The sequence below is a fragment of the Lissotriton helveticus genome, chromosome 6 (genome assembly GCF_964261635.1).
Source record: "Lissotriton helveticus chromosome 6, aLisHel1.1, whole genome shotgun sequence".
Lineage (NCBI taxonomy): Eukaryota > Metazoa > Chordata > Amphibia > Caudata > Salamandridae > Lissotriton > Lissotriton helveticus.
Window position 1 is genome coordinate 1,221,785,811 of NC_136067.1, and position 19,293 is coordinate 1,221,805,103.

General features: G+C 44.8%; 1 protein-coding gene across 1 annotated transcript in view; it reads right to left on the reverse strand.

The window, feature by feature from the left end:
• LOC144763373 (uncharacterized) overlaps positions 1–19,293 on the reverse strand; it is an 851,355-nt gene that overhangs the window by 307,681 nt on the left and 524,381 nt on the right. The window contains exon 7 of the mRNA XM_078648937.1: positions 7,698–7,856. Within this exon, the coding sequence (XP_078505063.1) occupies positions 7,698–7,856 (159 nt within the window). The remainder of the gene's footprint in view (positions 1–7,697; positions 7,857–19,293) is intronic.

Consider the following 19,293-nt stretch of genomic DNA (forward strand, 5'->3'; position numbering starts at 1 on the left):
CTGCAGCCCGAGGCAGTCGGGCAGGCCCAGCTGGATGGCTCCCCTTCACTATGGTGAGTTTTCCTTTATTTTCTACGACTTTCTGCCTTTCGCAGCAGGCATTGTTCTACTCTGGCTGGGGGGCTGACTTCGGTTAGCTGCGGGCATTGCGCATCTCAGTAGTGCACTCCCCTCCCGCATCAGCTTCTCGGGTGTCACGCTGTGTGGGGCGGGGAACAGTCCTCGCTGCTGCCCAAAACCTGGGCACACTTTCCCTTCTTGCTGGACGGCCTAACGGACCTCCGCTGGCCTTGGGGCAAACGCTTTCCTCCTGCGTTACCTTACTTGTTGGGCGCAGGGGTGAGTTCTTCACTTTTGCTCCGTCTTGCCCTTCGCAGCCCGATTACCGGCTGCGGGCCTGGTGCTCGATTCCACGTTTCTCCACCCCCGCCGCCTACACAGCACACGCGGGGAGAAATTAGCGCTTGACGGGTGGGCTCCGTTTCAACTGCGGTTGAGCTCCGCTTTATTAAATGAACTGCGGGTGATAGTGCTTCGCGGGTGGGCTCCGCTTTAACTGTTTGGGCGCCCGGCAGCTCGCCTCACGCTGCGGGCGCTCTCCTCTTCAGTTGATCCCCCTGCCGCTGCTCTTCATACACGCTGCGGGGGAAGTTGCAGGCAGGCCGCGGGTGGGCTCCGCTGGCCTCGCTTGATTATTCATACATAGCTGGCGCCGCTCTGATTTAAGGGGGCACAGTCAGTGTTCATGTATTAAAGCGGGTGGGCTCCGCTTTTAGTGCTTCACAGTCTGGGGCTCACCTTCGGCCGACGGGCCTGTTCTTCAGCGGGTGGGCACCGCGATGGCTCCGCTTGTCTTCTTGGGGCTCCGCCACGGCAGGGCGGACCACGGCAGGCTGGAGAGGTGCGGGGTGAGCTCCCGGTCACCTCCTCCTTCTTCTCTCGGCCCGGGGCTCGACACACGCCCCACGGGCCTCTCGGCGGCCGGCCCGTTTCTTCGCAGGGGGTGCTCTCAGGCGAGCAGCATTCTCTCCCCCTTTTCCTCGATGATGTTTAGAGCTGTGGCACGCGTGGACACAGCTACCCTCGTCGCCATTGTAGGGTCGGGCCTAAGGCCCTCATGCTGGGAAATGACTGGGACGCAGGACACACTGCTGGCTCGGTGCAACTGGCCCAGAGCACGTGCGCTCGGCCTCTTTTATTGGTACTGTGTCACATGACCTGTGACATCAGTGGTGGGTGGGTGTTCAGTGTAGTTACAGGCTCAGCACTAGAATGCTGACTTGTGCTGGGCATTACAGGTAGGTAGAGCTAGTGCTTTCAGTGCGCCAGCGCTATCGGTATTACAGAAGGGACGCACAAGGGTCTGCGCTCCTTTCTGTAATACCAAAGTGCCACGGAGGTGTGCAAAGTGGGCGCAAACGTCCGTTGCGCCCCCGGGGCACTTACTGGAAAACGACCTCAGGTCTAGTGTTAAATAGACGAGATTAAAACCTGAGTTTTAGTCCTGGCTCATTTATTTGACTGGAAATCACTTACCCTTCTAAAATCTGAAATGTGTTTGAAATGTTACACAAAAATCGCTTACCCTTCTTGTGCCTAAAATCTGAAATGTGTTTGAAATGTTACACACAACCAACAATATGTGTGAAATGTGATGCAAATATAAATATGTGAAAGGTAATTGTGAAATATCAACATGTAAATCTGAAAATTATAGAGTGCCCCATTGGTACCCAGTTAGTCTGAATGATTTATGTGAGTTACACTACGGCCTGAACCAAATAGTTTCTCGTGATGGCTTCCATAACTAGATAAGCATTCTAAAGAATCAGCACTGTGATCTAAAGGCTAAAAATCTTGCTGCTCTTTTGAATATAGAAGTCTATCGTTGTGAAACCCCAGCACACCATCCCTCGATTATCTTTTTTGCCGGTCTCATTTTTTCACAATCTTGTATCTAAATATTTGTTTTCCCACTCATGTTCAACTTTCACAACTTCTTGTCCCATTGCAATTTCAGCTTCTCAGACTTTCTACTGTCTGTATAGCAGCGACCGATTGGTATAAAAAAAGGCATGGACACAAAATAGTGTCCCTCATTCATTAATTGTAATTTGTAAATTTGTCATGACATATTTACTGTACCTTTGGAAAGAAATGTGGCAAATGGTTTAGATGTCAGTAACACCGATCAAAACTGAATTAAAGATTACTTTAAGGAGAGTTTGATTATTATCGTCAAAGGGACTTTTAAGAAAAGCAGAGCAATTGCAGAATTTTCAAGCACATTGGCCTAGATCAGTGGTTTTAAAACTTTTTAATGTCGAGACCCCCCTGTCTAACTTTATTAGGCTTAAGGACCCCCTCCTGACAAAAATTTCTAGAACTTGGCACTCCTCATCATCGACAACTATAAACGCACCCAATTTCCACAGCAAATCAGTTTTACGGTGGGGAAATAATATTAAACAGTGTTTAGCAAACCAAAGGTCAGTGAGCGTGGGGCGTAGTCAAAGGTGTGGCTAAAAACAAAGGGCCTCATTTAGCAGAAATTGGCGTAGGGCAGTGCCACAAGTCTTCTTGTTGCGCTGCCCTATGCAAAGGTGAAAGGGCAGGAATGCACCTTATTTATGAAATATGGTGCTTTTCTGTCCTTTTTCCCTGCGTTGGTGCACAAATTTCTGTCTAACGCCAATGTGGGCAGCATTGTTTTTGTGCAGGATGGGGCACCTTCATGCACAAAAACAATCCAGAGAGGGGCTTTCCTCTTTCTATGGGTGCTCCTGAATGCAGCATACATGGAAAGAGGAAATAACGTAAAGAAATGAAAACATTTCTCCTCATTTTGCCTGCAATGGGGAGGAGTAAGGTTTTGCCGCTGCCACAAGGTTACATGATTTTGTAAATCTGGGGCAGAGTCAAAATCCATAGGTGTTGCATAGGAACATCCACCGCAATGCCCACGGAAAGCATACTTGACATAGAGTAAGGCAACCAGCAACTTGCACTTCTCTGTCTTACTCCATATCTATGAGGCCATGCAAAGCCACGCATAGTGACTTTGTGTCGCCTCATAGATATGATTGAGATGTTTGTGCCGCTGGAACCTCAAAAAAAGTGATGCTCCGGATGCGCAAGCCTCTCATAAATCAGCCCCAAATTATTTTGTTAGTTCTTCAGGTCTTTCACCATCAGGTAGATACATAAACATAATGGATAGCTTAAATGAAAAATACATTTGAAAAAGTTGCTACTCAGAGCAGTACATTATGAAACCTATATTAGTTAATGCACTACAGAGGTCTGTGTATAACCAGAGAGCCACAGAATTGAATTTGGTTGGTGCAGAGGAGAATAAGGACGTGTGTTTTTCTTGTGCTACGAGGTGACAGCCTGTGACAGAAAGCACTCTGAATGTGTAAGTCATTATTTTATGCTTGCATTACACAAATTATATGGTAGACAGCTACAAACTGTGCAAATTGTTTTAGGATAAAATGGAGCTTCCAAAATGTAGATTTTTGTAACACATGACCATACATACAACTATCCCTTCAACACCTCCTCAGGGGTACTAAGCGCTGTGTAAATACAATTATGATTAAAAGCATGCACTTCACAGCTCAGTTGTAAAACGCTTAGTACTACCACTCAAAAAAAATCTTTGCCATCACAATGCTTGGAGTGAATCAAGCAATTAAAGCCAGAACTGCTCCCAAGCACCTTTTACATTTTCAGATTAACTCATAGCGCATGTTTGCATTTTATTCAGGAAATAAGGCACCCTAACACAAACGACTGTCTTACCTATCTGCCAGAACAGCACAGAAGCCTTAATTAACTTAAGCTGAAGCATTTTAAAGATCAGAATGAAGTGTCTCAGCCGGTGAGCACATGTTCTGGATTTAAGGCAGAAACAAGGCCTGAAAATGCTTCACCCCCTTCCCAAGACTCCGTGGCTTTCCTGGGGGTCGCACCCCACAATTTGAATACCTCTGGCCTAGATGCACTGGTCAGACCAAGATTATATTTAGTTTTGAAGGTTTCCCCGCAAGAAATTTTAGGAAAAACTGTGGTCTATGAAGAATGGAGGTTGCTGGCCAGGAACATTGACCAGAAGCGGGTGAATTTAAAGAGAGTACAGCAAGAGTCTGGGTTCTCCCTAAAGTAATTTTTGTGACAACCTATAAAATGGTGCACTTTTACATGGGCTGTGCTATTCAAGTTGGTCAAAACTGGATGGGATTTAATGACCATTTAAAAAGGTCAAGGAGCACTGGTTATAGTTCTCCTCACATGGAAACTTTTGGAAAGATTAGGGAACAAGTTCAGTTTTAAAGCTCACTTAGTTAGAAACATTGATTAAAAATGGATATGACTTTAAAGCACCTTATCATGATCATTTGTCGTAAATGGAACATTTTGGGCAAAAAATCACCGCAAGCACACGTGATCAGAAACATTGGTTACAGTTGGATATGATTTCAAAATACCTTATTTGTGAAAATGTGTAACAACTGGGGCATTCTGATCAACATATCACCACAAGCATCAATGTTAATACAGAGAATTTGAGATGACATTCTTTGTAGGTCAGGCTGGGCAGTGCAGTTGCGTGAATAATTTATTCTTACTGTGTCTTTAAATACACGGGGTGGGCTTTGGCCCGACCCAGAGGAGTGATTGTTCCTGGCATCCTATTCACTTCCCTGGTGACACTATGGTAATTATAACTGTACAGGCACCTGCCCGGTATAGCCAGCATGCTTTATACAAATAAAAGGCCAGATATGGTAGTTAATTTAATATATATATATATGCCTATTTACTTTGTTCCATTGCCCTTGTCCTAAAGATGCCAAGAAGAACATCTAGCCTGAAACGCGTCGACATCTATTAAGGAGGAGTCTTTAGCATATTCATAAGGAGTGGTTTATTAACTCTTCGAGGACACAATAAGAGTCATAGAAAATAAAACCCTTCGCCTTAAGTGTCAATCGAGACTACCTCTAAGTGTATCACCCAGAATAAAAGGGTGAACACGAGTATTAATTGATATGAGTATTGGCAACGTATAGTTGATTGTATGATTTTTGTATATATCTTTTTTACATTTTGTTCTGTTTGTAATTATGTGTTGTTTATTAACTAGGTGCCATTATATATGTGTGTTGTTATCAATGAAATAATATGTGTTTGAAGGATAAAAAACTGATGAGAGGGTAATTGAATGTGCTCTACTCGAAAATAAAATTTATATTAATTCCTCCATACCAACCTCCTTTTGTAAACGACCCAGAGGAGTATCCTTCTCTCACAGTTCAGTACTGACTCTTTGGTGTATCATTCCACCTGGAGTGCTTCCATTGCAATGCATGAGAGACAATTTTACATCTCAAAGTTAAACTAAATCACATTAAATTCTTTATCTAATTGATGCACAGCATACCGAAATGCCATTTTTATTGGATAAGTTATAATAAAATAATCAGTGGTAGCTTCTTCATTAGGGATGGGGAGCATCACTCCCCCCCACCCGCTGTGAGCCACACATAGCAAATGTGAAAAACAAAAATGGCAATTAAATTATTTTATTGCCATTTTATTTTTTACATATGGACAGCCTGTCCGAGCCAAGTTTGAAGCAGGGTGGGTCCACTGCTGCTGATTGGCAGCTTGGAGGAGTAGTGGCCAGACACTCCAGTTTGAAGTGCGCATGCCACTTTGGCCGGCTGTCTTGCGACAGTCGGCCTGACATGCTCACTGTAAAGCTCTCCAACCAAGCTATGTTAGACAGCTGGGTGGAGAGCAAGTAAAGGCCTTTGGGTCCTGAAGTAGTGTCCAGCCAGCCTGCTCCATCAAATCCTGGTGCTTCTCTCATACCGGTTAATAGTAGCATGAGAGCAGCATCTGGATTGGTTAAGGAGTTAGCTCTTTAATTTGTTCTCAGAGCCACAGACTGCAGAAGAACACAAATACACGAAGCCCATGGGTAAGTAACATTTATTTTTTAACTACAATATCAGTGTAATACATGTCAGTGATTTCGTTTCTGTGTGTATATTGCATGAGGCTTGTTTTCTTTAATCCAACATGAGCGTTATCTAATTCCAGTATGATTTTTTTTAAGTTGTTACCGTCTTCTCTTATTGTAGGCCTCGCACGCGGGCAGAATATACGAAAAACAGCATTTTTGGCTTTTGGAATGTGGTGGGGCACTTTGTTTGCCCCACCACTTTCATATATTACTAGCCACCCCAGAAAATAACAGAGAACTTATATATTAAAATAATTTCTTATATAGTGAGTGACAAATAGCTGATCAATGAGCTCTCTTGCATTCCGCTTCACCAAAGACTGTAGTGAGAGTGACCCTTTCAGGTTTTGCTTAGTACAAAAAAAATCATAGTTGGAGTTTTGCAAAAATTAGACAGGAAGATACAGGTTCAATCTATACAATGGCAGTAACAATATATAAAAACACAAGTAATCCTATGAACGGCTTATCTTAAGCATCATGTCAGATCTACCTCTATATAGGGCTAGTGACCATCAGTACAACTACAAGAACCATACACTGAACTGCTTCTACCACACCTCAAGTGACTTCCCATGTATCTGTAATACACACCTTTTTTCAGTTTTAGCGACTCAATACTGTTTCCATCTGCTAAAATGTTATATTGCACCGGTAATGTATATTTTGATTTATTTTCTTAAATATAAATTAATCATATTTCTGTAAAATGTCAACATTACCACAAAAATCTTCCTATATGTCCTTTTCACAAAACGCATCCCCAACACATAGATACCCTGAACTTTCTCAGTGGTGTAGTAATGCACATATTTCTACAGTTTCCAAAATGCTCCATGAATCTACATATTTAAACACACTACGCCCACCAGCAAATGCACACACTTGCCCGCACATGTACACAGGACACACACCGAAACGCAGATATAGTAAACAGGCACAGGTAGGTACACATATGTACTGACACAAAGGTGCAATTAGCCACAGAAGCTCCAAAAGACATAATACGCAGAAACACAAGGAGGCATAATGCCACATTCAAAGATGATGGCACACAGTTACATATACACCATGATAGATAAATGTGCATTGATAGTCACTTCTGTGCTCTTCCCTCCCACAGCGACAGATCTCCCCTGTCCTGGCACTGCTGCACAGCTCCCTCTTTCCCCAGCATGTCTACAAAACTACCATCCCAGCGGTGTTGACAGCAGAGGACAGGAGCAGTGATTAATTGGGTGCTCCAAAGTGCGCTTGTCATCTTGCCCAGCTGTCTTGCGTTGGTCAAAGTGACACACACACTTTTAAGCTCTCCACCTAGCTGTCTTAGACAGCTAGGTGGAGACCAAGCACAGGCCTACAGGGCCTGAAGGAGTGTCCAGCCCAAACGCACCATCCAATCCTGACTCTGCTTTCACAGCATGAGACCAGCGCCAGGATTGGTTAAGGGAGTTGGCTGGGCCCATGCTGGAGCAAGAAGATTGGGAACAGCAAGGACGTGCAGCCAGGTAAGCGACTTTTTAAAAATTATGTATTTTTTATTTTTTGTTCTGTTATTTCCGCCTCACCACTCCCCATAGCTAGCAGCCGCCACTGCTGGCTTATGTCTCTCACATGCCATAACCAGCATGAAACAAGTCTTTCAGTGTACCATGCATACCTTATCCATACATTCTTTGAAATTATTTTTCTCTTCTTCCAAGAGGTCTTGATGCCTGTTCACCTCTCGCTGCAGCTGCTCTTCGTGGTCCTTCACAGCAAGGAGCTGAGCAATGCTGGAAGAATGAGAAGTGTGGTTCTCCTCCTTCAATGCTCTTTCCTAAAACAAAGAGAAGAGCGCCATCTTTATTACAGGCTTTACTCCGGTTTTTGAGGAATTTCAATGCAATTTCAGCTGATCATTATTATTTTACTTGTGAAAACCAAATTAATTACAAATTAGACATTCACTCTTTCTCAAACCATCAAACTGATCAGCGAGATGACGATCCCATTACCAACAAGCCACACATCAGCACTGCTCAACCCACTATCCCAAACTTATCCTGCCCACCTACAAAGGATACATTCATGGCACTTCCTTTATTTGCAGACTGTGGGCTCTTTTCTCTCGCCAAAATGTATGAGAACTTTCCATGCTCCATATTGTGCTTTATAAAAGGAATGCCCCCCACTTTTGCACTCAAACCTGCATTACAAGGTCATAAAACAAGAAGCCAAAGAGTGTAATTTTTTGGGGTGAGTGGCAGAAAGTAGATAGCAGGAGAGAATCTATGGAATAGGAGTAACGTTCACCAAAAAGGTAACTTTAGGTTATGTTATGTTATGTTATTTGTTGTCTTTTATAGCGCACGGCTACTCAAAAGAGTGTCCCGGCGCTTTATTGACACCCCAAAAAGACAGACACAACCACAAAAAGAAAGAAAACAGGAACTGTTAAAAACAGGGAATCTAAAGACTCCCATGTCGTCCCTCAAACACCATTTTTTAGGATATAGTTTACAAAGAACTCTTAAAGCTGCAACGAAGAGGAACTAACAAGGGCAATACCAACATTTCCCAGGATCAAAGGCAGGCTATTTGAACGCTCAAGAATTACATAGAATTGGTCATTAAGCCCTCAAACAAGGGCAGAAATGTCGTCCTGCTTACTAATGATTACTACCAAAAAAGAAGCCCTAAGGCAGCTACAAGATCAGGAGTACTATCAACCGATCTCTAACTCTGTTCCATGAACTTTTGGATACTCTGAAATATAGTACTGGATCATGAGAAATATCAATTTCTCAGATGAGACAACCCGCAGATCCCAACGTTCAATCTATTCCAAAAATCAACAAGCATGCCACCCTGCCACAAGGATGGCCCATTGTATCGTTGACAGGAAGTCTTTTGAAAAATGATCCAATTTATGTAGATTTTTATTTATTTCCATTTGTAAATACTTAAGTTCGCACATAAGAGATACTAAAGACTTCCTTTGACTGATTGATAGGATCCAGTGGGAAGAAAGCTTCATGTTGATAACTCTAGATGTTCATAGCCCATGCACCAGGTCTGCAACAGTGTGATTTTTTCTGAAAGGAAGAGCACTCAAATACTACAAACATAACACCATGATTTTGCAAATAATTGAGTTTCCATTAAATAATAGCATCTTTACCTTTGCAGGACAACGCTATCACCAGAGACAAGGAACAGCAATTGACATGTGCTTCGCTCTCAGCTACGCAAATTATTTGTGGGCAGGTGGGAGAAGTACATGGGCAGGTGAAAACGAGGAATGTGTAGAAATTCTGGCCCTACGCGCACACTATATAAACAATTTTTTATCGTCTGGAAGGGCACACGCCAGGAAGCTAATGAGTATATAGTGGCTTTAAATCACAACTCACTTAATTTTCAGTTCACGAGCAACATTAGTAGCTTGAGCATCACTTTTTTAGGTCTTAAAGTGTTTCTCCAAGACGACAAGTTGCAAGCATCTCTGTTCAGAAATACTACAGCAGGGAATTCTTTGCTCCATTCCAGTAGCCATCATCTATTCAATTTGATAAATAACAAACCCTATGAGGAGCTATTGCATTCCTAGAAATAACTGCTCCACAGCATCAGAGTATCAAGCAGCAGAAGATGATACACTGAGTAGATTCATAATTCGGGCTATTCATGCACAGTGCTGCAAGCAGCCAAAACAAAGACGGAATCAGTTACACACAATATACTATTAATTGATAAAACTGAGGAGAGCAAAGATAAAGATGATACAGTGAGAATGATAAGGAATTTTTCCCCCAGTTCACCGAAAGTGTATAAGGTTCTAAAACAGAATTGGGGAATTTTTAAGGTGGATGTGGTGATTTGTCACAAATTATGGGCCTCTACTCAAGTTACTTACAGGATGTGTCCGTCATTGAAAGACTATCTGGTATATACGCATTTCTCTGAGGCGGCACTACAGAAGGATAAAATACCAGGATTCTCCCCATGGGTGAGATGCAAGACATTTAGGACAAGTAGTAAAAAAAGAGTCTATGAGATTCCAGGAAGTAGAAAGAAAGTCTCCATAACTAAATTGCTAAACTGTTATTCCGATTTTGTGGTATCATTTCTAATCTGTCCTTGTGACATGAAATATATTGGTAGTACCACACAGTCTGCTAAAAACATGTTTTGGAGCATATGAGGGCTTTCACTAATAAGGGTACAGCATATCCTGTGGCACGACATTTCGAAACAACACATCAAAGTACTGGAAATCTCTGAATACATCTGCATTGATCAGGTGCCTAGAAGGAAAGAGAGGGAGACAGGATATGGGCATTGAGGCAGCTGGAGTCGAAGTACATCATAAAGTTACTGACCAAAATGATGAAAGGTCTCAAAAAAGTTGAGGAACTATGGGTCCACTTGGGAAATTAAGGAAATTAGATAGTAAATCAGGTGGTAATCAGTATGACGGCTACAGTACATTGAGGGGCATAGCAAGTGATGGCTGAAAGTAGGATTTAGTTTAGTCTTTTCCCTTCGGAACACCTTAAGGCTAGTATAGGGGACTACATGCAAGGCCCATTGAAGGCGAAATCTTCTATGCGTAGGGTATTTAGATAGCATAGCATAACCAGCATTATTGTTCTAATTTATACAGGATACACCCTGACAGAGTATTTGTTGCTTGTTTTCGTTGCATCTCCCACCAATCATATCATGAGACAGCTTATGGAGCGAGCCCATTCAGGGCATGAATGGTAGAGGGGACAGTAAGGATATCATTGATGACAACAGCTATTGATGAGCCAATCCGTGGTTTGTACTAGAGAAGGAAACATGTATGACAATTGATATTATTTTAATATATTATATGTTAGTAGGATACATCCTCTTCTAAAAGGTTGATCTTTCACTAACTGCCTCTGATTATCTAAGATGACATCATGATGCATTTTTCCTAGAATTGAATGTATGTTCTATGGATGGATAGCAATTGATGTGGTATTGGAATCAAACTAACTGATATTTTGATCAGGTTGATACATGACTGATATGTTAATTATGTGTTAATTGTGAAACGTATTTGTTTATATTGGTTTAGAAAGAGTCTGCTTGTAATCAGGTGACAACATAATGAAGGATATGTACCATTGTTGTAACAAAACATTCTAAGATGAGCACAATGAATACGGTACGTGGTCTATCAAAGTTGTGAGTTTGGCTGTCCTCGCTGTTCATGCCATGATGATTCGAATATGTATAAGGTAGTTAACAAGGCATGAGGCACGCCAGCATTGAGAAAGGCAATAGGATACAATGGGTCTGCCCCTTAGCTAAGCCTTCATTTACGGTAGGTGGAATATGTTAGATCAACTGCCACCCCTCTGGACTACTACAACTCTACCCATAGGGCCGGTGTTTACTGGTCCTTCAGAGCCTGGGTCTTTCCTCTGTTCTCTAGAAATCTGCCTCAGTTGCATATTAGGTGCTTTATCAGCTTATGTGGAGGGATGGTGGTCCCTCTGACTTTGCCCACATGGGCTGCGTGTATGAGTAGGACATTACTGCCAGTCCGGGAATTGTACAGAACTGTTTGGTGCCATTTAAATAATTTTGCTGTGCTATCAACAGCGTCATTTCATGTGATCTGTAACCATGTATTCCCAAATACCATTTTTTAAAACTTTAAATACTTCTGGGAACATCACTGTTGTTGACATCTATTGACACCACTATGTATAATGTATTCCTTTATTGCACTTTCCATGATGGCGGGGTTCCTGGCCATGCATTTAAGGGTCCTATGTGTTATATTATACACCGGAAGTCTTTTCTTACAGTTCACTCCATTCAGTAGGTAAATAATGCTTATCAGCTACACTCCGTATCAGTGACTAAGGCGTTATGCCGAAATGCATTGGAGAAGCTTGTGGATTCAATTGATTTTCACCTGCACATGTCTGAGTATTCCTGTACTTGTAAATAGTGTTATTCCAATTAGTGGATGGTGCTCTTTTTTGCTGGGTGGTGCATATATCCTCCGGCCGGACCACGCCGCTGTCACATTCCAAAGTGGTGTCAACACACTATAAACGAGCGCACACCCAGAAAGTCAGCTTTACAAGATTTATATTTCTTTACAGCTCAAAAGTTACCTAATGCGTTTAAGTCTCCACTCAGACCTTGATCACAGGTTGGTTTCCACACAGAACTGTCCTTCATTTATTTTGATTTACAATACTGTCATTTCCTGCTTCCCCACTGCATGATGGTATTTGCACCAATGCACTTTGAATTCAAGACAATTCACTTTAATGGCACAATTGCACTGGATGCACCAAATTACCTTAAAAGGAATACCTGAATTTGCACCCGACTACAAATACCATCATGCAATGGGAAAGCAGGAAATTACGGTATTGTAAATCAAAATAAATGAAAGACATGTCTGTGTGGAAAATAACCCCTGATCAAGGGCTGAGTGGAACCGAAATGCATTGGGCCACGTTTGTGCTGTAATTAAATAAAAATCTTGTAAAGTTACCAATCAATCAAAAATCTTGTAAAGCTGACTCCCAGGGAGTGAGCTTGTTTATAGTGTCTTTCACACTGCTTTGATATATATATATATATATATATGCCACAAACTCCTCCCGAAAGAACGAGCAGAGACCCAGGGGAACTGTTGGAGGCTTTTTAATGAAAAGTGATGGCGGATGCATTTCTAGCCGATGTTTGGCCGTCGTCAGCTCCACAAACCTCCAAAGATGGGATGCACTCTGCTGATGAGCGCCGCCTTTTCTGAACTCGTGGTAGCGAGTTCGCACCGCCCCCTCAAACGTGAAGCACACCTGTGCAGAGTCCTCAAACGTTAAAGGAAACTACACGTCCCAGAGTCCTGTGTTGCGGGTCCCCAGGGATGTAGCTCGGGGGAAGGATCGGTGGGAAGAGATCCACTGTGCTCGGCGGAATTACCGCAATGTGTGCCCAAAAGAAGAAAAAAAACCAAAATGAGACGGTTTAAATTCTGTGGGTTTGTAATCCATTAAAAGTCCTCCTTGGCTCCCCGTACCACCTCAGCTTCAGGTTCCAGGGAATGCATGCGGCAGGGGCTACGCTAACAGTGCAGGCAGCCCAAAGCAAGGTCGGATGACCTCATCACCACCAACTCCTTTCCCCGGGTTCCAAAGCGGGCTTGAACTGTTCAAGGTGCTCTTGAAAAAGGTTGATTGTAGCAAGGGAATGCCACAATAGGTGCCAGTGTTGTTCTCGCCCAAACGAGGCAGGGGTCTCTGAAGTGCACCTCTGGCCGATGCACGGTTTACTTGCCACAAACTCCTCCCGAAAGAACGAGCAGAGACCCAGGGGAACTGTTGGAGGCTTTTTAATGAAAAGTGATGGCGGATGCATTTCTAGCCGATGTTTGGCCGTCGTCAGCGCCACAAACCTCCAAAGATGGGATGCACTCTGCTGATGAGCGCCGCCTTTTCTGAACTCGTGGTAGCGAGTTTGCACCGCCCCCTCAAACGTGAAGCACACCTGTGCAGAGTCCTCAAACGTTAAAGGAAACTACACGTCCCAGAGTCCTGTGTTGCGGGTCCCCAGGGATGTAGCTCGGGGGAAGGATCGGTGGGAAGAGATCCACTGTGCTCGGCGGAATTACCGCAATGTGTGCCCAAAAGAAGAAAAAAAAAAAAAAAATGAGACGGTTTAAATTCTGTGGGTTTGTAATCCATTAAAAGTCCTCCTTGGCTCCCCGTACCACCTCAGCTTCAGGTTCCAGGGAATGCATGCGGCAGGGGCTACGCTGACAGTGCAGGCAGCCCAAAGCAAGGTCGGATGACCTCATCACCACCAACTCCTTTCCCCGGGTTCCAAAGCGGGCTTGAACTGTTCAAGGTGCTCTTGAAAAAGGTTGATTGTAGCAAGGGAATGCCACAATAGGTGCCAGTGTTGTTCTCGCCCAAACGAGGCAGGGGTCTCTGAAGTGCACCTCTGGCCGATGCACGGTTTACTTGCCACAAACTCCTCCCGAAAGAACGAGCAGAGACCCAGGGGAACTGTTGGAGGCTTTTTAATGAAAAGTGATGGCGGATGCATTTCTAGCCGATGTTTGGCCGTCGTCAGCGCCACAAACCTCCAAAGATGGGATGCATTCTGCTGATGAGCGCCGCCTTTTCTGAACTCGTGGTAGCGAGTTCGCACCGCCCCCTCAAACGTGAAGCACACCTGTGCAGAGTCCTAAAACGTTAAAGGAAACTACACGTCCCAGAGTCCTGTGTTGTTACCTAATGCGTTTAAGTCTCCACTCAGACCTTGATCACAGGTTGGTTTCCACACAGAACTGTCCTTCATTTATTTTGATTTACAATACTGTCATTTCCTGCTTCCCCACTGCATGATGGTATTTGCACCAATGCACTTTGAATTCAAGACAATTCACTTTAATGGCACAATTGCACTGGATGCACCAAATTACCTTAAAAGGAATACCTGAATTTGCACCCGACTACAAATACCATCATGCAATGGGAAAGCAGGAAATTACGGTATTGTAAATCAAAATAAATGAAAGACATGTCTGTGTGGAAAATAACCCCTGATCAAGGGCTGAGTGGAACCGAAATGCATTGGGCCACGTTTGTGCTGTAATTAAATAAAAATCTTGTAAAGTTACCAATCAATCAAAAATCTTGTAAAGCTGACTCCCAGGGAGTGAGCTTGTTTATAGTGTCTTTCACACTGCTTTGATATATATATATATATATATATATATATATATATATATATATATATATATATATATTACCTACTGGCGGTCGCCAGTAAGGTATATATAGTTAGGATTTTTTCTCTATGGGATTTTTGAAAATTCTATGTCTAATAACTTTGGCGTTTGTGGACGGAATTTGCTGAAATTTTCAGGAAAATGGAACATTTTGTTTCTGAGCAGCCCCTGAAAATCTGGGGGGGTTTCGTCAAGGGGGGGCCGAGAAAAAAGGGGGGTCCCAAAACGTGTTTTTAACATTGAGTTTTCCATAGGGCGGTTGGCCTCACTTTTAGCCCGAACGGCTGAATGGATTTGCACGAAACTTGGCAAAATTGTAGGGACTGGTAGCCCGATGTGCCTTTGCTAGGTCTCAATATATGTGCTCCAGTGGATTTTGAGAAATTAACGTTCAAAAAAAGATATATATCTGTAACAGCGGACCGGGCAGCGCTCCAGTTCGCGTACTTTTCGCGTTATGGAGCTTTGTGAAGCGAAGCTGATTGGTTCTCCGGCGTCTGTAAACATTCCAAACAGTCCGTAGCGGCCGCCATCTTGTCTCTTGGTAGGATCGAGAGACAAGAGGAGGCCAAAGCGAAGGGGAAAATGACCATAAGGGGGCATAGTAGATCCTCCCTGACCCCCTAGGTTTGATGTGGAGGTTTTAAAAGGGCCCCGCGGGGCAAAAAAAAAAAAATAATAATAATAATCGAACGGCTGAATGGATTTGCACGAAACTTGGCAAAATTGTAGGGACTGGTAGCCTGATGTGCCTTTGCTAGGTCTCAATATATGTGCTCCAGTGGATTTTGAGAAATTAACGTTAAAAAAAAGATATATATCTGTAACAGCGCTCCGGGCAGCGCTCCACTTCGCGTACTTTTCGCGTTACGGAGCTTTGTGAAGCGAAGCTGATTGGTTCTCCGGCGTCTGTAAACATTCCAAACAGTCCGTAGCGGCCGCCATCTTGTCTCTCGGTAGGATCGAGAGACAAGAGGAGGCCAAAGCGAAGGGGCAAATGACCATAAGGGGGCATAGTAGATCCTCCCTGACCCCATAGGTTTGATGTGGAGGCTTTAAAAGGGCTCCGCAGGGCAAAAAAAAAAAAAATCGTTTTTTTGGTGGGGTGCGCCCGGTTAGCGTAACGGGAAGCGGACTGGGGAGCGTACTACAAGGAATGAAGAATGATTGACTTTTAACTTATTGTATGTTTATAGACTTTTTTTAAACTTTTTTTTCTGCTGAGTGACGTCTCGGCCTATCTTCACGGGATGCAGTCCCTACCATCTCGGCGTTTAAGCCCAGGGGGACCGGTAGTGTGGGAGAGATAACGGGGCATATTATCAAGGGGGTTTATCTCCGCTTTTTTGGCTTTAAAAGCCAAGAAAGCGGAGATAAAATTATCTCCGTATTACCTAGCTGTCGCTAACACCAGTTAGCGACCGCTAGTAGGAGATAGCGACCATCTTGGGCCCCACTTTGCATGTCAGTGATATTTATCACTAATGACATGCAAAGTGGGCATACCAAGATGTTAGCGACTGGAAACAGTCGCTAACATCGCTATCTCCTATTACCAACTTTTGGAGATATTCGCGCTAAGCGCGAATATCTCCAAAAAGTAACACCTGCCCTGAGCAGTTCTTAGCCATGTTATCCAATGGGAGGTGGATAACATGGCTAAGAGCATTAGCTCGGTAATGCATGAATATCGCTGACTTTTCAGCGATATTAATGCATTGCGGCCGTTTTTTATCGCATTTGCGATAAACCTTGATAATAGCAAGGTTTATCTGCGATAATTTCTGACGATGCTTAGCGGTAAAAAATTAGTTGCTAAGCATCGTTAGGGATAAATATCGCTTAACTTTGGTAATATGCCCCAACGTCTGTTAACGTTCGATTCGAAGGAAATCAGGAAGTGTTGAAAAACATTGTCTGCGCCATCTTGCCTTTTTTCAAATGCCACACTTTTGTCGTGCACGGCAGCCATTTTAGATTACTTGACCAGACCCACTCTCTGCACGCTGTCGATCCTTAGCATGGCTCCCCACCCTCGCAAGCATCTCCCCCAGGCACTGGTCACCCCCGCTCTCTGTCTTATGCATGGGCAATAAACCTCCCCCCATCTGCGCTGCTCTTCCCTGAGAATCACACCCTGTGCCCGCCCGACACCTCCCTTTCGCCCTATTCACTACCGCACCCTCTGACACTCCTCTTCCTCTGTGTCCGATTGTCCAGGCCGGTCCCAGGCTATCAGCTAGCCTTGCAGATGTAGTTTATGGCCCCAGCTGTAAAGAATCACCCCTCTTCAAAGGAGTTATAGTAGATCAAGGCCCACACCCGATGAGATCCGTCACACCACACGCGTTCCTACTATCTGAAAACCATCCTGTATTGTGATTGGGGAGGGGACCGAGCCTGAAGCGGAAGATTCCAGGGATGACTCTTTGTACATCAAAGTTTTTACAATTATGTGTCACATTAAAAATATATAGCACTCCAACAAAGTAGTAGGATTATAAAACTTTAATAACTTATAAATATATACAACAAAACAAAAACAGTAAAAACATTTAAACATTTTTAGGGAAAAAGAAGGAACAATGGTCAGTAGCGGTCGGTTGTGCGAATAGTCCCAAGGCAGCACAACGTCCAGATTTCTGGACGGCACCCAGGTGATGTTGCCTGGGTGCCGCACTGATTTGGGTATCCGGCGTGGGGCGTCCCGGGGGGTGAGTCGTCAGTAGCGGTCTGTTGTGCGAATAGTTCCAAGGCAGCAGAACGCGCTGAAATGTGGATGGCACCAAGGTGATGTCCAGTAAGTTGCCGCCCTCCGAATAACGGCGTGGGGCGCCCCGGGGGGGGGGGGAGGCGGCGTGAACGGGCCTCCCCAGGTGGAGCCCCGTCTGCTGTAGTGGGGCGCCCCTTTACCGTTTCAGTTGCCATTCCGTCCGCTTTTGGTCCACTGTGTCAAAATCCGCAATTCAGCTGAGTTGCGCCCACTCTTGCGGTGCAGCGATAGGCGGCTGCCACAGGACTCTCAAAATGGCGGCAGGCTCTTTCCTTTTTGGGCCTGGTCCACTGAAATGGCCCTGGGACACCTTGGAAATCGGACGCTAGTCTGCTAGGTATTGGACCCCATTCTCGAAAGCGTCCCCTCCGCCTTGAGGATTCTACAAAAGTCTTGGGGGCCCCCGACTCCTGCAGGCTTCCGGTGGGGAGCGGCTGCCATGATTGCTCGCGGAATGACCACGACGGAGCCACGAGATGGTGGTGCTTTCATGCTGACGCCAGCTTCAGTCTGAAACATCCAGAAACAAGGTGGGGCTTTCATCGTTTGGGAAAAAAAAATAGTTTTCATCCAATGAAAAGTGTTATTTTTAGGTCATATGATCAAGCCTTCCATCATTAGGAAACCAAAAGTAAAATGAACCAATGAAAAGTTTTATAAACAAGTCACATGACCTGTTATGCGGCATAGGGTATAAAAAGCGTAGAAAATCCGTTGGCACGTGAGGCGGCGTCAGTAGCGGACCGATGTGCGAATAGGCCGAAGGCAGCACAACGCGCCAAGATCCGCATGGCACCGAGGTGGTGTCCAGCAAGTTGTCGCACTGGTGTGGCCATCCTACAATGCTGAAAGTCGGCGTGGGGCGCCCCGTTGGCCTGTGAGATGGCGGCAGTAGCGGACCGATGTGCGAATGGGGCCAAAGGCAGCGCAACAATATTTTCTGAATAGAAGACACCACAAGGCGCTGAGATGCCAAGATCCGGATGGCACCGAGGTGGTGTCTGGCAAGTTGTCACGCTGGTGTGGCCATCCTACAATGCTGAAAGTCGGCGTGGGGCACCCCGTTGGCCTGTGAGATGGCGGCAGTAGCGGACCGATGTGCGAATGGGGCCAAAGGCAGCGCAACAATATTTTCTGAATAGAAGACACCACAAGGCGCTGAGATGCCAAGATCCGGATGGCACCGAGGTGGTGTCTAGCAAGTTGCCGCACTGGTGTGGCCATCCTACAATGCTGAAAGTCGGCGTGGGGCGCCCCGTTGGCCTGTGAGATGGCGTCAGTAGCGGACCGATGTGCGAATGGGGCCAAAGGCAGCGCAACAATATTTTCGGAATAGAAGACACCACAAGGCGCTGAGATTCGGTTAGCACCGAGGTGGTGTCTAGCAAGCTATGCAGCTGAGTTGCGTGCGCACTTGCGGCGAATAGGTCGAAGGCAGCACAACAATGTTTTCTGAATAGAAGACACCACAAGGCGCTGAGATTCGGTAGGCACCGAGGTGGTGTCTAGCAAGTTGCCGTACTGGTGTGGCCATCCTACAATCCTGCTCCGAATAACGGCGTGGGGTGCCCGAAGGGGGGGGGGGAGGCGGCGTGAACGGGCCTTCCTAGGTGGAGGCTCGTCTGCTGTAGTGGGGCGCCCCTTTACCGTTTCAGTTGCCATTCAGCTGAGTTTCGGCCGCTCTTGATGCTACAGTGACAGGCG